We start from the raw sequence: 17305 nt of genomic DNA on the forward strand, positions 1-17305 counted from the left end.
AGTGCCACGATGGCTAGTACAGGTATGAATGCACTAAATGTGTCTCATTCCCCCCTCTTGGATCATTGATTCAGGAGCCTCTACACGCATGTCAAGTATGCCCTCTCTATTTCAATCTATTAGTCCATCTCATTCATATCGTCGAGTAACTTTAGCTGATGGATCCACCTCTCCCATTCAGGGAGAGGATATAGTTCACACTACTCCACATATATCCTTAGATTCTATTTTATTTGTTCCAAAGTTTCTAGTTAATCTCTTGTTTGTGAGTCATATAACTAAATCCTTAAACTGTTCAGTAACCTTTTATCCTACTTCTTCTGTTTTCCGGGACTTGCAGACGAAGAGGACGATTGGTTCAGGACATGAGAAGGGAGGGCTTTACATGCTGGATAATGTATCCGTTTCTCGAGTTGTAGCTCTCACTACTAAAAATTCTTCTTACTTGTGGCATCTACGCTTGGGACATCCCTCACCAGCTAAATTGCGTCAGTCTTTTCCTTCTCTGCCAACCGATATTTTATTTGATTGCGAATCCTGTCAGCTGGGAAAGCATCATCGCTCCAGTTTTCCAGTTAGTTCTAGTCAAAGCACCAAGTTGTTTGAATTAGTCTACTCTGATGTATGGGGTCCATGTCGGGTTCCCAGCCCATTTGATTTTAAGTATTTTGTGTCGTTCATTGATGAATTCAGTAGAGTCACTTGGGTGTATCTCCTACAGGAGAAGTCCGAAGTATTTGATGTATTCCTCAAATTTTTCAATGAAATAAAAAATTAATTTGGTGCATGTGTTCATGTACTTCGTACTGACAATGGTTTGGAATATCTTAACCATAAATTTTCAGTATTTTGTGATTCTCATGGTATTACCCATCAAACATCCTGCCCTTATACACCACAACAAAATGGAGTGGCTGAACATAAAAATAGACATCTCCTTGAGGTTACAAGGACACTATTATTGCATATGAATGTTCCTAAATCTTTTTGGGGAGATGCAGTTTTAACTTCGTGCTACTTGGTTAATCGTATGCCCTCAACTGTTTTGAGTGGTCAAGTTCCACTTCAGGTTTTAAAACCCAATTGTAAATTGTTTGGTGTGGTTCCTCGTATTTTTGGATGTACCTATTTTGTTCATATGCTTGGAACTTCGATCGATAAGTTGTCACCTCGGTCTGTCAAATGTGTTTTTTTGGGATATTCTCGTCAACAAAAAGGGTACAAATGTTATGATCCTATTCGACGGAAAACATATGTGTTAGCCCGATGTGACCTTTTTTGAATATAGTCCATATTTTTTATCATCTACTGAGCTTCCTGTATCACCTGAATCTCCTTCAAACTGTCCTATTCCTATTGCAGTTTTGGATGTATCAGCGTCATCGAGTTCTTCATTGCCTCTTCATGTTTACAGTCGTCGCTCTCGTACTCCTATAGTGCCTCCAGCAGATACCTCTACAGAGCTCTCTTCTCATGATCCACCAACTTCCTCGTTGCTTGCAGATTCTGTTGTCTATGATTTGGACCTGCCTATTAGTCTACGAAAAGGTAAGCGGTCTTGTACTTCTCATCCGATATCTAAATATGTGTCACTTGATTTTTTGTCCCCATCCTTCAAGTCCTTTGTCATGTCATTATCTATTTCCCATATACCTCGTTCAACGCAGGAAGCATTGTGCTCTCCAGAATGGAAACAAGCTATGGATGATGAGATGAGTGCTTTGGTGTCTCGGGGAACATGGAATCCATGTGATCCACCTGCAGGAGCAGCTATTATGGGGTGTCGTTGGGTTTATACTATCAAATATAATGTTAATGGCTCTATTGAACGGTACAAAGCTCGACTGGTAAAGGGTATATGCAGACTTTTGGAATTGATGTCTTTGAGACATTCTCTCCTGTGGCCCGACTTACTTCAGTACTTATCTTAATATTTGTGGTTGTTTATAAGGGTTGGCCTCTCTTTCAACTCGATGTGAAGAATACCTTTTTATATGGTGATCTACATGAGGAAGTGTATATGGAGCAACTTCCTGGGTATGTTGCTCAGGGGGAGACAGAAAAGGTGCTACAGAAGGCTATTTATGGACTTAAACAGAGTCCATGGGCCTGGTTTGAAAAGTTTAGTGATGAGGTACTACAATTTGGATTATATAGGAGTCATTGTGATCATTCTATATTCCTACTTAAAAGGAAGACCGGTGTGGTGATTTTGGTTGTCTATGTGGATGACATTGTGTTATCTGGTGATGATCTTGATGGTATTACAGAAGTTAAACAATATCAGGCCACACATTTTCAGACAAAGGATTTGGGCTATCTCAAGTACTTTCTTGGCATTGAAGTCGCTCGAGCAAGCGAGGTATTGTTCTTTCTCAGAGAAAATATATATTGGATATGTTACAGGAGTATGGTTTATTAGGTGCTAAACCTATAGACACCCCGATGGAAGTTAATCATAATCTACATGATACCCAAGGTCCTATACTCAAGGATAAAACTCAATACCGACGGTTAGTAGGTAAACTGATCTATGCTACAGTTACCAAGCCGGATATTTCATTTGTTGTGGGAGTTATGAGCCAGTTCATGGAAAATCCTCAACAAGTCGATTTAGAAGCTGCTCAGAGGATTTTGAAGTACTTGAAGGGTACACCTAAAAAATATCTATTGGTAGAACCACAAAAGAGGGCCAACACCTAAAAACTATCCACTAGTAGAGCCACAAAAGAGGGCCTACACTTAAACTGCCTACTCCTAAATTATCCACTCGTAGAGCCACAAAAGATGGTCTACACGTGAGAGGGAGTGTTAAGGAATAGTCTCACATAGATTAGTGAGTACAAAGATCTTGAGTTTATTAGTTGGTAAAGAGGTTTCCTAAGTTGGCTAGTCATTTTGGGATAGGGCCTTCGACCCAATTTAAAAATAAGTAATGCACATATCAGCTAAGAACTTTAAAACAGAAATAAAGACATAAATAACTCTGCCAACTAAGGCAAATAACCAAAATATCTTTTTGTGCAAGAAAGTAACTCCTTGCACTTATTGGCCTAATGTAAAGATGAAATATATCAATATTTTATATCTGAGAAGCTGTCTTCTCAGCAATATGGCAAGATCTTCTTAGCCTGACTTTTTGAAAGCTTGTCTTTTCAGATTCTCCTTCAAGTTCTTCAAACTGTATATTTTCCACTTCTTTTTCCTTTGACATTTCATGTCACATCTCTTGCTCCTTAATGACATTTCGGACTGCATCAAACTCCCCTCATTGAGGAGAACTCGTCCTCAAGTCCGGAATATCGATAACATAATTTTCTCCATGATAGGGATCTAAGCGTTTGAAATTAAAGATATCTAAATTTTTTACATCAAGGGGAAAATGCACAAGATATGCATTATCATTAACTTTTTTCAAAAATCTCACATGGGCCAAACTTCCTATTCAATGGCTTTCTAGGACCATCAGCAGGACAACAGTAAAGAAACAAGACCACCCAAGCAAAGTATCCTACTTCATATAACACCTGTTTTTTGCGTTTATTTGCTTTTCTTAGTAAACCTCATTGGCAAATTCCAACCCAGATTTTACCTCTTTAGAAAGATCTCCATTCAACTCACTATATCATCCACTTTATGAACCCGACTTGCTAAAATTAGAAGTTAGGTTAATTCAAAGGGACCACATAAATTATACCCATAGACCACCTGATATAATAAAGCCCTGCAAGTAGCAACAAAGTGTCCCAATTATTTGTCAATTTTAGTAGGTCGCTCTTGTTCACTACTTCAGTCTGCTGATCTGTTTATGAATGGCGGGCACTGCTGAATTTCAACTTTCAACTACTATCAGAATATCATCATGTTGTCTAGCAGTTCTTGGTAGCAAAAGCCTGAAATCCATACTCAAATCTGTCCATGACTTAAAAGGAAACGGCAATGGCATATAGAAGCCAGCATTAGAAGCTTCACTACGAGTTTGTAGGTAAATGGAACACCTACTAACATAACTTTCCACATCCCTTTTTAGTTTTGGCCAATAGTTTGGCCAAAATGTCCTTCTCCACGCAACTCTTGTAAGATTAAACACTTCCAAAAAAAAAAAAAAAATCTCCAAGAACAATTAGGAACACGTGAACGATTACCTCTAAAAAAGATACCCATTGAATATCATTAATCCTTCTTTCAACCCGTTCAAAAAATATGTAGAAGAAAAAATCTGAATCAACCACATACATGCTAATCCAAAAACCTTCAATTGTGACAAGGATATTAATGCAGCCTTGCAACTAAGGGCATCAGCTACCCTATTGTGTTCCCCTGCCTTGTATTTATGTGTAGAATTGAATTCTGGCAAATAATGAACCTATTTGCCATGTCTACAAACAATTACACATCATAAGTGTTTTAATTCAACTGAGGTCCACAAAACTTCTCATTGAAATAAGCAATGGGCTTCTTCAGCTGTGTGAAGACACAGTACCTATTCCTACCTTTGAAGCATCACGTCCAAATTAAAAAAGAAGATCAAAATTAGGGAGGGTAAGTACCAATGCAATCCCCAACTTTGCCTTGATGTTGTGCCTCTAGAGTCCATCGGAATTTGTCTTTTGCCATCAAACAATCAATTAGTGGTACTAAAATCTTTGATGGACCAATGGTACAAGGAAGCAAGGCCATGGAAACTTTGAATTTCTGTTATAGATTTTGGTACACCACGCAGCAATAGCTTGAACCTTGTTGTCATCAATCTCCTCTAGATACTTCAGAACCTAAGGATATTGCTTTGGGTGGTCATGAAACTGTATTTCTTGTGGTTTCCAAAATATTTCTCTGTGAAAAACAGTAAACAACTCTTGAAGGTACTGGAAGTATTCGCTAGTAGTAGCAACTAAAACCAAAATATCGTAGCAAAATATACAAGGAACCTCCCAATAAAGGGTTGTAGGAGTTGTGTCATAGCTTGCACGAAGGTTGAAGGAACATTAGAAAGGCCAAATGGCATGATCAACCACACATATAAACCTTCGCTTATTTTCAATGTCGTCTTCCATGCATCCCCTGGTTTGATCATTATCTGATGGTATTCGCTTTTGAGATCTATTTCAGAAAAGATCCATGCCCCCACAAAGTTGATCCAACATGTCAAAAAGGCGCGGAATAAGAAATCTATATTTCACAATGATTTTAATGATAGCTCGAGTATCAACACACATCTTCTAAGTACAATCCCTTTTTGGAACCAATAAAGTCAGGACTGCACAAGGGAGAAGGTTGGGCCAGATATACCCTTTCTGTAATAACTTCTCTTGCCTTTGCAATTCCTCATGTTCTTCTGGACTCATGCAATGGTGTGGCCTGTTTAGTAAAGCAACCCCTGGGACAAGTATGTCTCTTAGAGGTAGTAAACCTGCTGGTAAATGTGCTTTAGCAGTTAGCATTGAAATGTGCCAATTTCAGGGCAGACTAATTTGACACCGAACTCTCTTTGAATTTTCAGAACTTAAGGAGATCAGATTCCTTCTCGAATTGGAAACAACACACTTTCAAATCCATTCGAAACCATTATCTCCCTCTTCCACTACACGTTTTCTCTCTATTCAAGACACAATTATCCTGATTTGAGATCGTTGAAATCTTACCAATTGGTATCAAAACGGACAATTTGCAACTGTGGGTACTTGTAGAGTCATGAGAGGAAGAGCTTGAGGACAGATTGTTCGATTAAGGGATTTGTAGGCCTTCCAGGAGGTTTTTGTAATCCTTGGCCACACTTTTTGATAAGTTAGATGAGGGGCTTAAGGGGGTCCAAGTGAAGTTAGACACATTGGCTCAATCACTTGAAGCCAAATTTACAGAATTGGAAGATTTGATTAAGAAATGGGCGACTCTGCAAGATAGGGGTCTGTGTAGCCTTGACATGCAAGCTTGACTAAGGACAACCAAACAGCTGCTAATAGCACAAGGATTATGAAACTCAACAACCCAACATTTGTAAATCATGATGATCCCACTTCAAGGATCAAGAGAGTTGAACAATTTGTTGATTACCGCAACACTTGGGAGGACCAGAAAGTCGAGTTGGCTACAGATGTTAGCTCTTGTACTTCTAAAACTATGATATAGGTGATAAGGCTGATGAAGGTATAGAATGAGAAGCTTAATATCCTCCAGAACCTGGGGATGAACCCAAGACCACTTCCACCCCCACATAGACCACAAATTGGCCACAGAAAGAGGATGCGCCAAGCTACCACAAAGACTGCATAACTGTTGGCTGCATCGTCCGGCTCTTATAATTACTGAAAAATATTGCACCTATGTCCAATCATACTTTGGCAAGCAGGTCCGTTAGGTCGCAAATTGAAGAGCCACGAGAAATAGGTTCAAAATCAACCCATGAAAACAGTGAGGGCTGAGGCAGTTACGAAGGCCATACCAGGGCACCACTAGACAATGTTTGGCCTCACTGCTACCCTCATATCCAAACAACTGAAGTTGAAAGATTTGTTCACAAGATGCTTGATGCAGAACGTTTTTGGGCCATTAACAACCCTTATTCTTCATTGTCTTCTCAAAATACAAAGAGGACGGTAGTTGACATTTCTACATTGATTATAGGGTTTAAATGCTATTACTTTGAAGGATAAATTTCCTATTCCATCTATAGAGGAATTAATTGATTAATAGCATAGCACCAAAATGTTTTCCAAGTTCGATCTCTTATGAAGGTACCACCAAATTCGTATGGCACCACAAGACATAGAGCAGACAGCTTTTATGCACTCCCACAAGTATTGGCAACGTGTCAAGTCTAGAGGGCCATCCAATTTTTTTATCAACAGGGCATTAAAGGAGCATCATAAATGTAATCGACCTATGAGAAAGAAATGTTAATTGCGGTTTTGGCTATGCAACATTGGCAGCCTTATTTGCTAGGCCGCTGATTTCAAATTTTGACAAATCACACCTCTTTGTAGTACTTGTTTGGCCAGCAGATTAGTTCTGACAAGTAAGAGCATTGGTTGGTGAAACTTTTGGGCTATGACTATGAGATTATATGTTAGAAGGATACCAAAAACTTTGAGGAGGATGCTCTATCTCGCAGAGCCTTTCATTTTTTATTGCCACTGGTTTTGTCTAGCACTTCAGCTTAAGGGGATAACTGGTGTACTGCTTATTTGCAAGAAGTTAAAGTGCTCGAGTTGATTTGTATAGTCTGACAACAGAAACAACAACAGCAAAATGGCCTCTTATCGAGTTCAGCAGAATCTCTTGTTCTACAACAGACATCTGTATGTGACCGAGGATGATCTTCTGCATCAGGCATTACTCAATAGAATTTCATTTTTCTCTTCCTGCAGAACATGAAGGTGAATTCAAGACATACTAGCACTATTTTTTTTTTGGTCTCAGCTCATGAAGGATGTGCAGAATTTTGTGGCTGCTGGTGACACATGGTAGTAAGAGAAGTATGAAACAACCTTCACAGTGGGACAATTCCAACCGCTTCCTATATCCAAGCAAATTTGGGCGCCTTCGGAATGTATTGATGAAGTGGAAGCATCTTCCTAATTACAATGCCACATGGGAGACCCAAGAACATTTCCACTAGCAATATCCATTTTTTATTCCAAACCTTAAGGACAAAGTACATTGAAGGGGGTGTAGAATGATACGTTTATATGTTTTAGCACTTAATTATATGTTTTTAGCATTGAAATTCTAGCATGGGAGTATTTTTGTCTAACTTTTTATTTTATTGGAAATAAGTTAATAAGGGCATTGTAGTAAACTGTATACCCACAAGTTTATGCTAATAAAAAGATCAGTCTGGTTAATTTCAAGCCAAACTAATTTGACGCCAAACACTCTGAATTTTCAAAGCTGAAGGAGATCCAGTTCCCCTCAAATTGGAACCAACCCTTTTCAAATCCATCCAATGTTATTCTCTCTCTTCTACTACACGTTTTCTCTCTATTCAAGACAGAATTATCTTGATTGAGGTTGCTGAAATTTGGTATTGTGCCAATAAATCATCAAGAAAGATACCTTCGAACTCTTCTAGTAGTTCCCTAATTTCATTTGAAATTTCATGCTCTGAAGCTTGGATTTCTTTTATAAAGACAATAAAGCAAAACCCAACATCATCCATTTCTCATTCAAAGTCCCTTTCATTTAATATATTATAAGCCCACCCACTAGAAAGAGTCATATTCAAGGACGAGAGGGTTGTACCACTATTTATAATCTATCTTTCAAAGGTGTGACAATTAATCTTTCCATCGTGAACAATCTGCCTGTCATATTACCAAGGATGTTATCACTTTTATCAAAAAAAAATATTATCAAGGATATCCCAATAATGTATGACATGCATCCATTTGTATTACCTCACAAAGTACTTCATTAATGTATCTATTGTCAATGGAAAAATTAATCAAACACTTCTTCGTAACACTGACTTCAACCCCTTTTTTAACTAATGTGATGTGTATGGTTTCAGGTGGGGTTTTGTGTGCAATTTTAAGCTTATGGATAACCTCTTCAGATATAGTGTTTCCACAACCACCCCCATTTATAATAAACGAACGAATTTTTATAGTCATACTATATGTAGTAAAAAAAATGTTGATCCTCAACCAGTCATCATTTGACCCTTGTCAAATGAATAAACTTCTACAAACAACAAAGGTCCCTCCAACATCACCATATAAAAAGAAAAAACAATTGAGAGTGAGAGCGAGAGTGACGTGAGAGGCGATTTCGGAGGCGATTTGCATGAAAATTGAGAGAAGAGAAACGTTACACATAACGTGCACCGGATCGACGCATATTGTGCACCGGAGAAACATGTAACGTGTGCTGATTTTCGAAAATGAGCCGGGACCCTTCTCCAGTCACCATCCCCACGGCCCGTGACCAGAACCCACGACGACAGACTTACAGCAAGGACACAACCACCTTCTTCGACACTGATCGACGGAAAGATATCGTCTCACCGAGAAGACACATAAGATCCGACCTAGAAAAATGTCACTCCAGACGCTTGGAAACCTCGGAGCTCCCCTCTGACGAGCCACCAGAACCTCCTACGAAAGGTTTCGACGCCAGCTAGAAGACGATTTCTCAGCAAAAGAAGAGGAATCATCCTTTCCGTTTCAATTACAGAAAGAACAGAGTTACAGTGGAGATAGTCGCCCGGAGCTCCAAACAGGTGATTCGCATCTCCTCTACCATCGGATCAAAGATGTCCTTCATCTGTGTTCCGATGGAAGCCATTTCAAACTTCGTCTTTCAGTTCCAAGGAATCAAGAATGAAGCCAATTGAACCCGTGAACTTTGGACACGGGATTCGATTTTCTTCCTGTTGGTGAGCTCCTTTCGGGGACGAAGAGAGTGTCGTGTCATCCATCGGCGTGGCCCAACAATGCTCGCCAAGATCTATATTCCCGAGGCCACCAACTCGGAATTTGGCTAGAAGGAGTTCGTAGAAGCCATCCGGAGCCTCTCTCCGGTAGGGGGAGCCCCCAGCTCTAGCTGCAACACCCGAGCCTCCTCCCCCCCCCCCCCCCCCCCCCCCCCCTATTTCCGAGCCCACCTCTCCCTCCAATCAGCCCTCCCCTTCCTTCGAAACCCCCTAACCCAGCTATTCAGAACCTCTTTTCAGACCACCATGTCCCAACACGCCTTCTTCACTCAGAAAAATCCAAAACCACCCAAATCCCTCTCAACTTGCTCCATAATCTCTGGCCCACTATATCCTAGTCCACACCTCCCCTAGTATCGTCAAATCCAGCATCCTTCAATGGCTGACTGATGATCTTCACCTCCCCTACACACCCAGAATTTCCTACCTCAACCCCCAATCCTGGCTTGTTCATTTTGAAACCCAGCAAGAGTCTTTTGTGGCCCTTGCTCTCACACCCCACACCCCCTTGGGCATCATTGGGATATCAGAATGGCTCCCCTCGCCTCCTTCTAGTCAATTTGGGCAATGGGCTACAGTCACCGGCCTCCCTGCGGAACTTTTGCACAATTAGGTTTTCATTAGCATCATCTCGGAGTTTGGGGCCATAATTGCTCTGGACCCTCTTAACACTGGCATCGCCTTGATGAGGCCCGGATCCTCATCAATCTTATTCGTCCTTGTGAAGGACACTACTTCCGATGCATTATGGTGGATAATGCCTGATTCTAGATCCGTATTGAGTTGGCAGATATGGAAGACTTCAGAAATGTGACCTCGAGTCCTGCAGCTAAATCCAGAGATTCTCCGCAGCTTGTCCACACATTGAGAGCAGCAACCCCGATTTCTTCTCCCTAGCAGATGCGTCCTAAACCAGCCAGTCTTATAGCTGGCACTGCTGCTATTCTAGCTGCCTCCTTGATAGTCCCTCCCTCCAGCCTACTATACCACCCACCCATCTCAACCCACCACAGATTTTATCCCAGATAGAATCTATCCCAACCCCTAGATACCTATAGTTGCCATTCACCCTCCCACTTTATCCCCCGAAATAACCACATACACACACACACACCCCATTAAAAGCCCCGCGGGCCTTCCTATAAATCTATCCCAGTCCTCACACCCCTCAAACCACCACTCAGATAATGAACTCTTCCCCTCCACCACCTCCGAGAAATTCTCACTCCAAAATTCCTTCTCCTCCTCCCCTTGCCACCTACTAGCGCCGGAATAGAGGTCAACCGAAACAGCTTCTCCAGGGTGGTCCCAATGTTACTACTAGATACCCCTGCAATCCAGAGATAGGGGACTTCATTTTTCTAGAGCCGGGTGAAAGAGCTCAGAATTATGTGGCTGCTCTTCATATAGAACAGCAAAAATTTGACCCAAAAATCTGGTCCCAGATAGTGGAACTTGCCAAGGTGATGGGCACCGTCTACACGGAGCCCCTCCGGGGAGATAATCACCTGTCTGAGAAGTTCAAAAAGAAGACTAGTGATCAATGATCATTCTCTCTTGGAATGTTCGTGGAATTGGATCCGTGCGTCGTCGTGCCTCAGTTCGGGACCTCCTTGCCTCTACCAAGGCAAATGTTGCTATTTTTCAAGAAACCAAGGCAGCTTATCTGCCCCTTGGATATATCCGCGAGTTGTGGCCTCTTAAGGAGCCTGGATGGATTTCTATGGATGCGATTGAATCTGCTGGCGGCAATCTAATGGTGTGGGATACTAATACCATTGAGGTGCTCGATCGTTGTTGTGGCACTTATTCCCTTGGAATCAAACTGAGAGACAAAAGATCGGGGAACATTTGGTGCCTTGTGGGTGTGTATAGTCCTACTAGACACCATGAGAGACATCTCTTCTAGGATGACCTTTTGAGGACTTGTCAGAGGTGGCCCATTCCTCTGATGCTTGTGGGGGATTTCAACGTAACCCACTTCTGCGATGAGAAATCCCCGCCCTCCCAGAGAATGACTACCTCCGAAGCTATTTGCAGACTTTATTGGCAGCTGGGATCTTGATGAGGTTACCCTATCTGGGAAGATTTTCACTTGGTCAGATGGTAGACAACCCCCCGTCCTCTCCAAGCTTGACTGCTTCATAGCCAACAACGACTGACTCCAATTATACAGCAATGCCACAGGCAAAGTTCTCAATAGGGTCGTTTCCAATCATTGGTCGATTATGGTAGATATCTACTCCAGGCCCAGATGGTTTCAACGGGGAATTCTATCTCCAATGTTGGCCCTTCATCAGAGACGATATTGCCTGCATAGTTCACTCATTCTATAAGCATGGCATCAGATATAGGAGCATCGGAGCTTCGTTTATTGCCCTCATCCCTAAAAAAGAAGGGGCAAAACTTCCATCTAACTTCTGGCGGATCAGTCTCACCACCAGAGTGCTTGAGCGCCTCCTTCCCAATCGCCTCAGGGCGGTTCTCCCTATTGTCATTCATCATAGCCAAAGTGCTTTTATCAAGGGAAGAAATATATTAGATTCGGCCATGGCATGTCATGAGCTCATTCACCATTTTAAGGCTTTAAAGCTTCCCAAATTCATCCTAAAGCTTGATTTTGAGAAAGCCTTTGACAGAGTTAATTGGAAGCTTCTGGACACTATCCTGGGGAAGATGGGATTCGGGGAAAAATGGTGTTTGTGGATTCAAAGTTGCGTCTCCTCTACAAGCTACTCCGTTCTTCTCAACGGAACAGCCTGCTGGTATTTTAAGGGATCCGGGGGAATCAGGCAGGGAGACCCCCTTTCCCCTTTGCTCTGCAATGTAGTAGCAGAATATCTATCATCTTTGATCTATTCGGCCAAGAACTTGGGTTGGCTCCTCCCCACGACAGACTGTCCAGCCTTTGATGTGTCGATCCTTCAGTTTGTAGACGATACCATTTGCTTTGGGGTTGGCACTATGGATCAGATCCGAAAACTGTGCTATGTTGGGACTTTTTGAATTGGCTTCTGGTCAGAACATTAACTGGAAGAAAACCACCCTCCTAGGCTATCATATCGACTTACCTGTGCTTCAGGGTATGGCTGACTATTTGGGGTGCTCAGTGGGAAATTTGCCAATTACATATCTTGGACTCCCACTCTTTGACTCTCGGCATTCGGCGACGCTTTGGTCTCCCCTTATTGAGAAATTTGATAAGAGACTAGCTACTTGAAAGGGCAAACTTTTATCTACTGCAAGGCGACTCACTCTCCTCAAGTCTTGTTTGGCAGGATTGCCAAACTATTTATTATCCTTCATGCACTGTCCGGCCTCTATTTGTAACAGGATTGACGCCATTTGTCGACGTTCTCTCTAGAGAGGATCAGAGGACACTTTCAGATATCATTTAGTGAGTTGGAAGGATATTTGTATGCCCCGTAATTGGGGTGGTTTAGGCATCCGACCTACGAAGGAGATGAACAATACCCTTACTGGAACTTCAACATCAAGCATAACAGCTTATGGGGAGATATGGCCAGGTTCTATCTTCAACCTTCGAGTGCCTGGTGGAGGGAGGATGGCGCTACTCGCCTCCTATCCCCGATATGGAAATCAATTCAAAAACTCCTCCCATTATTCAGAGATGCAACTTCCTTTCACACAGGCAATGGAAGGACCCTCCTCTTTTGGTCAGATGAATGGTGCAGCCCCCGCCCCCTCTTCGAGGACTTCCCAGGGCTCTCTAGGGTGGCGAGGGACCTCTCTTTCTCAGTGGCTGATTCTTGGAGAGATCGCTCATGGAGTCTCACGTTTCGTTGGGGATTAAATGATGAGGAAACTTCGGCTTTTTGCTTTCTCCTCTCCAAAGTCAGCAGCATTACTATTCGTGAGCATGTAGTTGATAAACTAACATGGAAGCCCAACATTAATGGCCAATTCACAATTGCATCCACCTACTCTCACATTAGAAAGCAAAATTACAACATGCATGAGCACAAGGCAAACCTGGCATGGAAGCTCTCAGCGCCTAGTACAATCAAATTTTTCGTGTGGACAACCATCAGGGAACAAATCGTCACCTTTGATAACCTCCATAAAAAATGTTACACAACCCCCGATCGTACTTGTCCCCTTTGTGGTGTGTGCGACGAGATAGTCCAGCATGTTCTCTTACATTGTGATTTTTCATGGCAAGTCTAAATGAAGATATTTCAGAAGATTGGACTCCAAATGGGGCTACATCAGGACCTTTTCGACACCTATGAGATGGTTATGGGGATCCGCCTTCCTAGGTTGGGCAAGATAATTCTCTTGGCATGCCTTGCACATATCCCATGGTGCCTATGTCTCGAGCGAAATAACCAGAGATTCAACTCCAAGGCTAGCACCCCGGATAATACAGCTCCTCAGGCAGTGGGCCTTATCTCGAGTTGGTTAATACTAGGAAGGAGTTTGCCTCTTTATCGGGCGTTTTCCTTCGGGAAAATTGGGGTTTGATCGCGCATATGGCTGGCCCTTACAGGAATACGGTTATGGCCACCTGGGATCCTCCCCCTTACAACTGCATCAAACTCAATTTTGATGGCAGTGCTTTAGGCTGTCCTGGCCCGACTGAAGCTGGTGATGTTTTCAGAGACAGCAGTGGAGACCCTATTCTATCCTATGCTGGGCCGGTGGGTATTGCTGATTCAAATACTGCTGAAGTGAGTGCTCTTCTATTCAGTCTCCAAATCTTTAAAGAGTTGCTTCATGGCAAGCTGCTTATCGAAGGAGACTCAAAGACTGTCATCAGCTGGTGTTCAAAAGATAGGCTCCCCCCCTTGGAGTCACTGGCCAATCATTGATTGTATTGCTGACATTGTGTCGTCTATTCATTATAATTGGAACCTCGTTCCTAGATCAACCAATTCTTTGGCTGATAAATTGGCAAAATTCATAACCTCCCAGCAATCTCTCATTGTTTGGGAAAGTTTCCCCTCTTGTAATTTGCTCATTTGAGCTCTCTTAATAAAATTCAGCATCATTTCAAAAAAAAAACATCACCGTATAATATCGCCTCATCATTTTGGCCTTGTTCATCATAATATATTTTACCATGTGACTCCTCAACATCAAAATGCTCAGATGCATCAAACGTCACCTTTTAGTTGTAGATGACCAAGTTCAAACTATTAGCTCTTGGAGTGAAAGTATTCCAATGCGTCTTCCTCCACCTCTACCCCATACTTTTCCATATTGCTAGCAATTTTACGAGCTCCCTCTACACTTGTAATTTCAAACAAACAAACAAAAAAGTGTGAATGATTTTGGCAATTACTCACTTCTTATAATTGCGATTCAGCCAGTGGTACTGCATCCCCATTCTTTGAAGAAATCCAGCGTCCTTCATTTTGTGCCACTCGTTTTCCGTTGAGAAAGTCACATGCAATGAGGAGACCTGAAGCTATACCATAAGACCAGGTAGCCACTGTCAGACCAATAAGTCAAGCAACTAGTATAAAGTCCTATTTGTTGCTAGCAAAAAAGACAAATAAGTTAAAGAAATAACCTTGTTTTTAGTAAAGAATAACCTTTAAAAAAGAAAAAAAGAAAAAAAGAAAAAATAGATGGATAGATAAATCAAGCAGTCGCTGCATGTTTTTTTATCCATAACAAAAACTGCCTCAACCATGTTTTAGATTAACTTGAAATCAAGTAATGCAGGAACCATCCTGGCCAGGTGCAAAAAAAAGGATTAACAACAAAAACTGACTACGACCAGAACCTCTGCAAAAAGTCTCACATATTCTAGTAAATTAAGGGAAACAAAAGCAGTACATATACTTGTAAGGAGAAAGAAAATCCAGATCTGTCTTGAAATGCCAAATTGTTAGTCAGTGAATCTCCAATGGTTTCAGAAATTTGATATCATTTCAACTGCACTTTGTTTAATGGATACCTTTGAAGCCAGATCCTTCATTGCAGACACCAACATGAAAAAAACCTGATCCTTATACCAAGTATCCCGCACCAAAACCCTGTGACCCGTCACAGGAGTGAATGGAACACAAGATTGTAATTTTGGATAATATTCAGCACCATATCGATAATAGGCATCCGCCCAAGAATGGTCAAACACAAATTCTCCATATGAATGACTGCAAATTGAGAAGAAATTAATCATAGTTCAACACTTGTACATGGAGCAAATGATGGAATGAAAAATGGAAAAAAGCTGTTACGCAGAAGATGATGTTAAACCTTTTAAGATAGAGTGGAACAACACCTAAAATATTTTCATTTTCATCTTTGGCAATGATATGACAGGGTACCCATCCCCTCTCCTGAAATATTTAAAGATGATGTCAAAAAATGCCAAAAGCTCCAAGTGGCAGTACACAGAAATCATACACAGAAAAAGCACCCAGAGCATATGGATACTTCATTCTTACCACCTCTGTCAGTAATTTAAGGGTAAGATAACTCCACAACCTACCATTTCATTCAATATCTGGTATATTTGAATATCATTTTTTCTAAAAATGTTCCAATGAGCACCGTCAATGTTGACCAGTTCTCCTCCACATTGAAAGGGAAAAAAGAGTTCCTAACTCTAGGCACACCAAGAAGCATGACAGGACGTGTGTTCCATACAACAACAACTAATAGAAGAGTTGCAGTTGGATCAACATGCAACATGTCTAGGCATCTATATCCAAGTCAATCATGATGCAATCTATAGTATCACACATTATTTAACTGTACTAGTACCAAAGTCGAATCTCCTAGTACTTCTCTTGACCTCATAACAAAATAAATAGATAGCATGTATAAAGCAGAAAAAGAGTAGGAGATAAATGTAGCTAATCTCTGTTTAAGCAGAAAGAGAAAGTGAATGTTGTTAACCTTCACAGCACAACCAGACTCCTCTAGGCTTGAAAGAAAAGCATGAGTAAGAAAAGGATTAAGCTTTTCAGGGCTTGTCGAATCCACTGCACAGGCATCCCAGTCCTTTGGTGAAACATCACAAACTGATGGAACCACCGAAATGAAAATTTTCTTGGGCTCAATCTCACTGGGCAAGACTCCCTGTATTAGAATGTAGAATGTTAAGCATAGATAAAAATGAATGTCAATAAACACAAAGTTGAAAACAAGTGACCCTGACAATTAAAAAGAATAAAACACCTCTGATGCTGACCCTGACAGGGGATATGAGCCAAGGGAAATATCCATTTCATAACGTTCAACCGTCTTCTTTTGGCCCCAAAATAGCGCCCTAACAACACATAAAGGAGATGAAGGTCGAAGGGTTCCACTCAAACATTTGTCCAGTGACTGAAACAGAAAATTAAAGCAAAGAGTAAATAGTTAAAAAGAAATAATACATATCACAAATAAAAGAACATAAATGGCACCAAGAAAAGAGATAAAAGACACCCACGAATTGAATTGGTCGCTTAAGAGGTGTTGAGATGTTTTTGGAGTTGAATTTAGGACTCAAACTAGTCGAAGAAGCTAATAACGGGTACAGAGGGAAAAAACGCGACTAGAGGCTATCAGTTACATTTCGTTTTAAAATATCAAAATTGAAGTATTAAACGTCAAACCCACAGAAAATAGGAGAAAAACAAGAAGCAATAAATCACTAGCAAACGCTCAGAAAGTGTTGTGAATAATTCCTGGTGAAATGTCTAGCATAATCCCATCAATTACACCCACAAACTTTAATCCAAAATAAGTGGCCACAAAACAGTCGACCTGGGATTTACACAAATTGGAGGGAGCATTTTGAACACTTACTAAGTGACGACCTTTGGTACCCAAAAAAGGAAAAGGGTGAGGCAGGAGAAGCTCTCTCCCAGAGAAGCAGTGGCAAGCAGCCATTGAAGCAGCTTCAAGTTCCAA

The 17305-nt window shown here is 41.3% G+C and overlaps 1 protein-coding gene across 1 annotated transcript in view; it reads right to left on the minus strand.

The window, feature by feature from the left end:
* Positions 1-17305, minus strand: part of LOC137946425 (uncharacterized) — a 31015-nt gene extending 13710 nt beyond the window's left edge. The window contains exons 1-6 of the mRNA XM_068792706.1: positions 17201-17305; positions 16586-16735; positions 16304-16486; positions 15659-15741; positions 15357-15555; positions 14740-14861 (exon numbers count right to left, since the gene is read on the minus strand). Coding sequence (XP_068648807.1) covers positions 14740-14861; positions 15357-15555; positions 15659-15741; positions 16304-16486; positions 16586-16735; positions 17201-17284 — 821 coding nt within the window. The 5' untranslated portion in view covers positions 17285-17305. The remainder of the gene's footprint in view (positions 1-14739; positions 14862-15356; positions 15556-15658; positions 15742-16303; positions 16487-16585; positions 16736-17200) is intronic.

The sequence above is a fragment of the Aristolochia californica genome, unplaced genomic scaffold (genome assembly GCF_029961685.1).
Source record: "Aristolochia californica isolate CCGP_79_NKW_82.1479 unplaced genomic scaffold, dmAriCali1.0.hap1 SCAF_12, whole genome shotgun sequence".
NCBI lineage: Eukaryota > Viridiplantae > Streptophyta > Magnoliopsida > Piperales > Aristolochiaceae > Aristolochia > Aristolochia californica.